Source organism: Eriocheir sinensis, chromosome 5 (genome assembly GCF_024679095.1).
Source record: "Eriocheir sinensis breed Jianghai 21 chromosome 5, ASM2467909v1, whole genome shotgun sequence".
NCBI classification, from domain to species: Eukaryota; Metazoa; Arthropoda; class Malacostraca; order Decapoda; family Varunidae; genus Eriocheir; species Eriocheir sinensis.
In genome coordinates this window covers 14188410-14197709 of record NC_066513.1, presented here as the reverse complement: position 1 = coordinate 14197709, position 9300 = coordinate 14188410, and the positions used below count along the sequence as shown (strand labels likewise).

Here is a 9300-nt window from a genome sequence, read left to right as displayed (position 1 = left end):
GAAAGAAGGGAAGATAGATGGAGAGAAAGAAGAAATGGGAGGATGTATGTTAGTAACGAGAAGAGGAATGGAGGAAAAGAAAGAAGAGCAAGGTAGGGAAAGACGGAAGAGAGGAAAAGGGAGCCAAAAAAATATGGAGAGAAGAAAGAGAAAGGGAATGTAGGTAAAGAATGAAGAGGGAAATAAGGAACGAAGAAATGGAAAGAATAGAGGAAGAGAGGGGAAATAGAGAGAGAAAAAGAAATGCAGGGAGGTTAGGTCAGTTAAGAGGAAGGGAAGGGAGGAAGAGGAAAGAATATCGGTCGGAGGAAGGAGGAGAGAGGAGATGGAGGGAACTTTCATAACTTCTACATTTAACACAAAAGAAAGGAAGACTCATTGTTGTTCTCTCTTCCTCCATTCTTCCTCCTTTCTTCCTCTTTTTCCTTCCTCCTTCCTCCTCCTCCTCCTCCTCGTTAACTGTATAAAATTTTCCAGCGTTTTTTTTTTTTTTTTTTTTTAATATGTGGAGGCGTGTACTTGTATCATGACTCGTGTGTGTGTGTGTGTGTGTGTGTGTGTGTGTGTGTGTGTGTGTGTGTGTGTGTGTAATCGTAGGCGCTGTTTTTTTCCGTATTTTTCTTTCGTCTTTACTTTTTTTTATTCTTTTTTCTTAACTTTTTCTTCCTCTTTTCCCTTCTTCCCAACTTTTTTTTTTTTTTGCTTACCTTTTCTTCCTTCGTTCGCCTCTCTTCCTTGCACGTTATTTTCTCTTTATTTTTTTGTGTCTCCCATTATCATTTTTCCTCCTTTACTCTCCTTTTTTTTCTTCTACTTATCTTTTATCTCTTTTTCCTTCTTATTTTTCTTCTTCCATTCCCTTCTTCCTTATCTGTTATTTTTTCCCTTTATTTTCTTTCGTCCCCCATTATCAGTTTTCCTCCTTTACTCTCCTTTTTCTCTTCTACTTATCTTTTATCTCTTTTTCCTTCTTATTTTTCTTCTTCCATTCCCTTCTTCCTTATCTGTTATTTTTTCCCTTTATTTTCTTTTGTCCTCCATTATCAGTTTTTCCTCCTTTATCATTCTTCTTCTCTTCTAATCTCTTCTACTCCAACTTTTTTTCCCTTTTACTAACTTTCCTTCCTCTATTCCCTTCTTCCCCATTCGTTATTTTCTTGCTCCTCCTCCTTTACCCTCCTTTCTCTATTCTTCTAATCTCTTCTCCCACCCACTCCAACTTAATTTTTTTTGTCCCAGTTCCGTCCCTTTATCTCCTTTTATTATAATTACGTTACGCAGTCAAGACAAAGATTAGCGTTTAGTCCAATGCTCTCATGTCTTTTTTTCTTCTTCCTCTTCTGCTTCTCTCTCTCTCTCTCTCTCTCTCTCTCTCTCTCTCAGTTACCGCGGTCACTCTTTCCTCCTCTCCTCGTCCACTTCTGTTTACTGCTGACTATCCCTTTCCTTCTTCTCTTCCTCATTTGTTTACCTCTCAGTCATCTTTTTTCTCCTCTTCCTCCATCTCCTATCCCTCTCCTTCTCTCGTCTCCCCTTCTTTTTGCCGCTCATTCTCCTTTCCTCCTCTCCTCCTCGTCTCCGTTCCTCTCCTTCTCGTCGGGGCCAAAGGGAACAGGCTCAATGAACACTCGTGGACGGACCAAACTAAACAGGATTGGCAGAACGGGAACCAAAGCCTTCAAACGATTACTCGCTCACCGAACTTTTTTCCGCCCCTAAAGTGTGTGTGTGTGTGTGTGTGTGTGTGTGTGTGTGTGTGTGTATGTGCGTGTGTGTGACGAGGAACAGCGTAACCGAAGGAGCAAGAGATGCAGGACCGCCTGAAAATAGCCTCAGTAAACACACTGACACACAGTCACGAAGACACATTCCAGGGCAGCATACCATTAATTGTGTGTGTGTGTGTGTGTGTGTGTGTGTGTGTGTCCTGGGCGTCCCCTAACACCGTGCCCTTCTGTTCCAGGTGCGGTGGAGAGCGCACTCTCCAGCAGTGAGCGTCGTGCCGTGCGGGTACTGGAGACGCGGTACCCGCGCGTGGCGGGCGCGGCGCAGCCAGTGCTGCGGCAGCTGTACGCAGGCCTGCGGGCGGGGCTGACGCAGGCGGACGAGCGCCCGCTGAAGCGGAGTCTCGCCGCCTTCTGGGACGACCTGTTCCCGCCGGTGTACCACAGCGTGCTGCACACCCTGCCGCTGCCCTTCACCGAGCGCTACAGCCAGTGCCTGCGGGAGGCGCGGCGCACGGTGCGGCCCTGGGGACCCATCCCCACGCTGGTGGGTGAGCCGCTGCTGCGCGGCCTGCACTCTGCCCGCCTGCTGCTGCACGCCCTGGACATGGGAGCCTTCGTGCTGCACTCCGCCCGCAGCCTGCCCATCGGGCCGGAGTGCAGCGAGGCTGCGGCGCGCATGGAACTCTGCGGCGCCTGCCACGGATCCATGCTGCCGCCCTGCCACGGCCTCTGCCTCAACGTGGCTCGCGGCTGCCTGGCGCCCCTCGCCGAGGTGGACGGCGCCTGGGCTGACCTGGCCGGCGCCGTGACCCGCGTTCAGGAGTCCCTGCAGGTGGTGCGGCTGGCACACCTGCTGCACCAGCTGCCCGACAAGGTGTCCGAGGCGATCATGCTGGCCATGGAGCACGGCCCGCGCATCCTCAAGAAGGTAGGTGATGAGTGGCGCCTGGGGCGGGAAGAGGAAGGGGCATGGTAAAGAAGAAGAGACATGTGAGAGGCTGGGGGGGGGGGGGGGGGTTGAAGGGTGAGGCCAAGGTTGTGGTGTAGGGGTGAGGGGACAGAGACGACGATGGAGGGAATTGGTCTGATTCTACTGATCCTCAGGAGCTGCCTGTGTAGGCCGACTACGCTGTCTCTCGCAAGTCTTCTTAGGTCACTGTACAGAACAAAGGGGACGGGAGCATGCTGGGGGAACGGGGCTGAGGGAGGGGGGCAGGGGTGTGAGTAGGGCCGGGAGGGGAAAGGCGGGGCGCCAGCGGACACAAAGCCTCCAGTCACACGGATAACGCTTGCAGCACACTGAATATTTACTGTCCCGCCCCGCCCAGCCGCCCCCCGGAAGCCCCGCCCCGCCCCGCCACCCCCCCCACCCCCCTGCGCAGTACTCAAACACGCCATCCTGGGTGTGACGAGAGAGAGAGAGAGAGAGAGAGAGAGAGAGAGAGAGTTTCCTATTCATCATCTAAAACTTTTCCCAAACTTCTTCCGTTCTCGCCTCAAGCCAACCCTTAGTACACTCTCTCTCTCTCTCTCTCCATTTTTCGTCTTAGTAGCAGCTAAAAATGACGCGTCCTACTTTTGTAAAACGAGAGAGAGAGAGAGAGAGAGAGAGAGAGAGTCGGAGAAAAGACAAAGGGAGGCAAAAGTGTAGCAGCCCTTATTTATTATGTCCTGGAAAAGAAATAAAAAGGAGAGAGAGAGAGAGAGAGGGGAGGCACATGAGGCAACACCCTTCCTCTATCCTTGATTCTCCCTCTCTCTCTCTCTCTCTCTCTCTCTCTCTCTCTCTCTCTCTCTCTCTCTCCTTGCCATTACAGTACTTTTTCATGAATTTCAAGCTTCGTCCTTCGAGCGGCGGCGTCAGTGTGTCTGTGTCTGTCTGTGTGCCGTGGAAGAGGATGTGTTTATGGCTGCAAAGTTATGATACGTAGTGTTTATAGGGGAGGAAATGGTATGGGTTTTATGGGGGATGATGGGAGATGAGATGGTGGGGAGGGAGGGAGGGGAAAGGGGAGATATGGTTGGGTACGTATGGGAGGCTAAGCTGAGATGGGTTTAGGGATAGGGGTGAAATGTTACTGGGGAGAAATGGGACACAGACTAAACAAGAAGGTATTGGTGCTGTTATAGTAAGGGAGATCGGTTATGTTGGGGGGGGAGAAGGGGATGATGTTCGGGTGGGGAATGGTGGGGAGGAACAGAGTGGATTTAGACAAGCTGGAATGGGAGAGGACAAGCATGTAGGAGTGAAAATTTTGAAGAGGAAAAGAGAGAAAGTGTACAAGTCTTAGAAAATAAATAAAAGAAAATAGACTAACTGAAGGAGGAATCTATGGAAACCTCAGGAGATACGAAAAAAATGTAGGAAAGGAGGAGGAGGAGGAGGAGGAGGAGGAAGAGAGGGATAAAGTCTGCATGAGTCTTAGGAAACATAATAAAGAAAGTAAAGTGAGGGAGCGTTTGTCGTGGGGATTAATGAATGGGAAACTTAAAATGGGGAACTATAGTGTAATGGAGGAATAGTGAAGTGGGGGATAGTAAGAAGGATTAGTAGGTCTATAAACTGGGATGGGGAAAAAAATGAGGTTGTACTGGGGATGAAGGGATAGCAAGGACGTGGATGGGGAATGGATGGGGGAGGAGGGGTTGTGATGGAGAGTGGAAGGGCTGTTGAGATGGGGATTATTGGAGGGGATGATCAGCTGTTAGTGTATGGGGATGGGAGGAAATAGAAATGAAGGTGAGATGGGAAGGTGTAGACTAGCTTGTAATGGAAAATAAAAGGGTTAAACTAGCTTGTGATGGTGATAGGAAGGGGTAGACTAGCTTGTGATGGTGATAGGAAGGGGTAGACTAGCTTGTTATGGTGAATAGAATGGGTAGAGTAGGTTGTGATGGTGAAATGTGGGGATAGAGAGTGATGGAAGGGATATGTGGTCTGGATATGAATAGGGATGAGGGTAATAATTCCAATGGAGGTGGTTGGTTTAGTAATAGTTTGCTCATGAAAAAGAGGAAAGATTTAAGAGTTCACGGAAGGAAATGGCGAGAATGATCACTGGGTTATGTAAGGGCAGTGTAGGAGGAGGAGGTCGGGTTAATGGGGTAAGGTCAGTGAGGTTACGGATGAGGAAAGTTATGGAGGAAAGAGTTATGTTTGAATGGAAGGGAAGTTTTTTTTATTGAAGTATGAACGAGATTTTAAAGGTAGGTGTTGATTGGATGTGGCGGCGCGGGCTGTGGCGAGGGAGTACGGATTCATATTGCGGTGGGTGTGTTCCTGTGTGTCGTGGGATGGGTGGGTTTCATTCGACGCTCAGTACAGAGGATGCGGTGAATGACTGGGTATACACCTGAGAGAGAGAGAGAGAGAGAGAGAGAGAGAGAGAGAGAGAGAGAGAGAGAGAGAGAGAGAGAGAGAGAGAGAGAGAGAGAGAGAGAGAGAGAGAGAGAGAGAGAGAGAGAGAGAGAGAGAGGATGTGTGTCAAGAGATGTTGCATTCGATATTGAAAATTATAAAATGTTGCGCAGGACCTGGATGATATAACCAACACGAGTGGTCCATATTTTTTTATTATTTGTGATTGAATTAGTTTGCTCTGTAGAGGTTAAATTTGGACTGCTAAGGAATGTGGATCTTAACCTTCTCTTACTATGTACCCCATGAGGCTTTTCCGATGTGGAGATGTACTCTTTCACCCAGAATATGAGGAAGAAAGTGGTTCAGTTAATCCTAGTTAATGCTTATCTACTAAACCCTTAAGTATGTTGATTTTAATGGAATTCTACTCTGGTAACTATGAATATACATCAGCCCGAGATGCTTTTTACATGAATGTCTTGAACTTGTGTTTTGAGAACTGTCTCGTAAGCCAAAGATTTCCTCGTGTACCCTTGGAGTCCGCGTACCCGAGGTTGAGATCCACGGGCTTAGGGGCACTTCAGGGCAGACCTCTTTACGTTAAGCTGGGCTGTAGACTCAAACGTTTCGGGCTCTCGTTAGGACCGTTTCTGGAAGCCACTGAGGAGATACGTAGAGTTATCATGAGTGATTTTCCCCGTTCACGGCACAGAAGCTTTCCAAAACCACCGCCAGGGTCGAGAAACCACCAATGAAAACCCCTACAACTTCTGCGAAAACCTTTCCAAATAGGTATACTAAAATTTCGAGGAGTTTGATAATATGGGCCATACTATGTTAATTCTCGGCTTCTTATTCAGCCTCGTCAGCTTCCCCGGCGCCGTAGATTAATTAAGTCACAGTTACCATGCGGGAGTCTCGAACGTACTTAACACCTTTTCACGGTGCTGATGATAAGAGCCAATAATCCAGAGGCATTAGAGCGTTCTTATATCACGATAATCTACGTTACGAGATCTTATCAGCTGGGTGGCAAGAGACAGCTGTTCCAGACGTACGATGTTGTAGGGAAGGGGCGTGGCTTGATGAGATAGCGAAAATGAGCAGACTGTGGTAGACCTACTCGACAGTGACTCATGTTAGATTACACCGTGTTGGGTAAATGTAATAGTCCTCCCGAAATTGACCTCTCTTTCGGCCACCTCTTTTGATTCTTTTTTGTAGGAGCAGCGAGTAGCGGGCTTTTTTTATTATTGTTTCCTTTTTTTGTGTCCTTGAGCTGTCTCCTTTGTTGTAAAAAAGAAAAAACTGATGAGATTAGTTTTTAGGTATTTTAATTTGTATGTCTATGCAATCAGATTTGGATGGCTTTAGGAGAGCAACGGTTCAGATCTGAATTTAAGATGAACAAATGAAATATAATGATTGAAGACTGGCCAGTGAAATGCACGTAATGAAGAAGGAGGAGGAGCTTATTTGCAAAGGAAAGTGAATACAATATAGTGCAGGGCGAGGAGACTGAATTTGTGACTAATGAAAAATGGGTTTAGTACCGGAGGCTGCTGAGGGAGAAATACGTATAAACTCTGACTCATATATACTGCGTGATATAATTGTAAAGTGAATTGTGTTTCGAAGTACTGAAAAGAATAGGTAGACACAGAACGACTTTAATGGAATGACAATGTTCATGAAATGCTTACGTACCAAAAAAGGAGGTGAGGAATGAACTATATTGCTTACGGCTGCAAATAAAAAAAATAACAGGAGATGAAGGAAGACTAACGTATAATCAAGAGCAGATAGTACGTGTAAATAATACAGAAAGAATGTTATGAGCGGATTTATGTTGGTCCTGATGAAGTAATACGAGTAATAATCCTTGTGTGGGAGGGTTCAGAGAGAGAGAGAGAGAGAGGGGGGGAGGGGGGGAGTATGTAGAGAAGTTTAATGTTCGAGTAAATGTACTGAGAAACGCCGCGTTAATCTCATAATGAAGAGATAAAAGACAAAGAAGAGAGAGAGAGAGAGAGAGAGAGAGAGAGAGAGATGGAGAGAAGTTTAATGTTCGAGTAAATGTACTGAGAAACGCCGCGTTAATCTCATAATGAAGAGATAAAAGACAAAGAGAGAGAGAGAGAGAGAGAGAGAGTCTATATTTAATGTTACACCGTAAGAAAACGATTATGTAAGATTATGAAAGACAACAGGATGCAGAGAGAGAGAGAGAGAGAGAGAGAGAGAGAGAGAGAGAGAGAGAGAGAGCATACATACAATCTAAAGAAACCTTTCATAATCCAGTGCATGAACTCAAAACAATTAATTCAACTAGACAGACCGACAGACAGAGAGAGAGAGACAGACAAACACGCACCCAGACACACCATATAAGCAGACAGAAAAAAAACATGACACACACCAAAACAGACAGACACAGACAGAAAAACAAGACAGACACACGCAACCACACACACACACGAAAAGAGAACAAACACAGACAAACATTCAACCAGACAGACACACGGAGAGGGACAAACAAACAGCCGTAATGAAATACACACAATGACACAGGGACACAGAGAGAGAGAGAGGATGTGGGGGCGAGGGCAAGGGGGATATGACAGTCGGTCAGTCACCTTCCCCGTACACAGAGTTGGTGGCCGTGACGTAAGCCAGGCACAACACCTTGACCGCTGACCCAACAAGCTTCTGTGATTCTTTTTTAGTGTCGAAGTTAAGTTTATCACGATTAATTAATAGCAACAACACAACCTATTTACGAGTGTTAATAATAAGAATGTTTCACGAGGATTTTGATCTGATGTGATTCTTTTGTTGTTTTTTTGGTTTGCATTATTACATACTTTGAGACGAAACCAGAGGCGTCCGTATGTGTGTATAGATAGACAGGCAGAAGGATAAATAGATAGATAGATAGACATAGAAGGATAAGTAGAGTGAGGGATTATAATGACATTTCTGCTTTGTATCTTTTATATAGTCACTGAAAGGCGAATAGAACCGTTTTATTTGATTCTCGTTCCTCTCTATTTCCACTTCTCTCTTTCGGTTTAATACTCTTTCCCATTCTTTCCCATTCTCTCTCTCTCTCTCTCTCTCTCTCTCTCTCTCCATACAAATTTCGATGGCTTAAAGAACCGCCATTTAGAGTTCAATGTCTCGAATGACCTTCAAACACCCATACAAAGTCAACAACAAGACTCTATGACATCAAACTATTAGTCTTGAGCATCACTGTCTAAACGCCTAACCTTTCACGTCATCCCGAGCAGATAGCGAAGCTGAATCATTGGTTTGCATCACATACTAAAAAATAATACATGAGACCAAGAAAACCTGTGATATCCTCTCTGTATCAGCTAGATTCTGTAATATAAACCAACTAGACTCTTGATTATCTGACGTCTTCTAAAACCATTTGGAGATGACAACAGAAGTGCACCCAACTGATTAGCGCTTTACTCAGCATCGTGCCCCCCTTCCCCCCTCTTTCAGCCCCCCTCAACCTCCCCCCCCCCTTCTCTCTCAGCGTCTCATATCCCTGTAAACACGAATAACAACACGTCAAAGCCACAGAGATAATATGCAGAGCTCTAAGAAACACATACACGCACTCACACAAACACAGCCATGATGCAAGACAAAGAGGGGTCGTAGAAGAGAGAGAGAGAGAGAGAGAGAGAGAGAGAGAGAGAGAGAGAGAGAGAGAGAGAGAGAGAGTGTTAACAGTAATACATATTAGGCATAAAGAACAATTGTAAGCATTAGTCCATTCTCTCAACATCTTACTCATCGCGGTCTGGAGAGAGATAGCAGTGTGTGAGTCATACGAGAGAGAGAGAGAGAGAGAGAGAGAGAGAGAGAGAGAGAGAGAGAGAGAGAGAGAGAGAGCAGTAGTACGTATTAGGCATAAAGAACAATTGTAGTGAAAAAAAGGAAGAGAAAGAAAATTAGACCGAAAGAAAGAAATGGAAAAGGAGAGAAAGACAGGAAACGAATATTTGAGGCATAAAGAAAGATGTGGAAAAAAAGAGAGTTAGAAAAAGAAAGAATATTAAAACAAAGCAAACAGAAGGAGGAAAATTTCGGACCACATTTACGGTTTATTTCTTTTTTTTTTTAGTTTATTTTCTTTATATGATTAGTTTTGATGTTATATTTTTTTCTTATTTGTTTGTTTTCGGGTTCAGT

The 9300-nt window shown here is 45.5% G+C and overlaps 1 protein-coding gene across 1 annotated transcript in view; it reads left to right on the top strand.

Moving 5' to 3' along the window:
• The window catches only part of LOC126984563 (glypican-5-like), a 172167-nt gene extending 169464 nt beyond the window's left edge, over positions 1–2703 (top strand). Inside the window, exon 4 of the mRNA XM_050838285.1 lies at positions 1964–2703. Coding sequence (XP_050694242.1) covers positions 1964–2703 — 740 coding nt within the window. The remainder of the gene's footprint in view (positions 1–1963) is intronic.
• The last annotated feature ends 6597 nt before the right edge of the window (positions 2704–9300 follow it).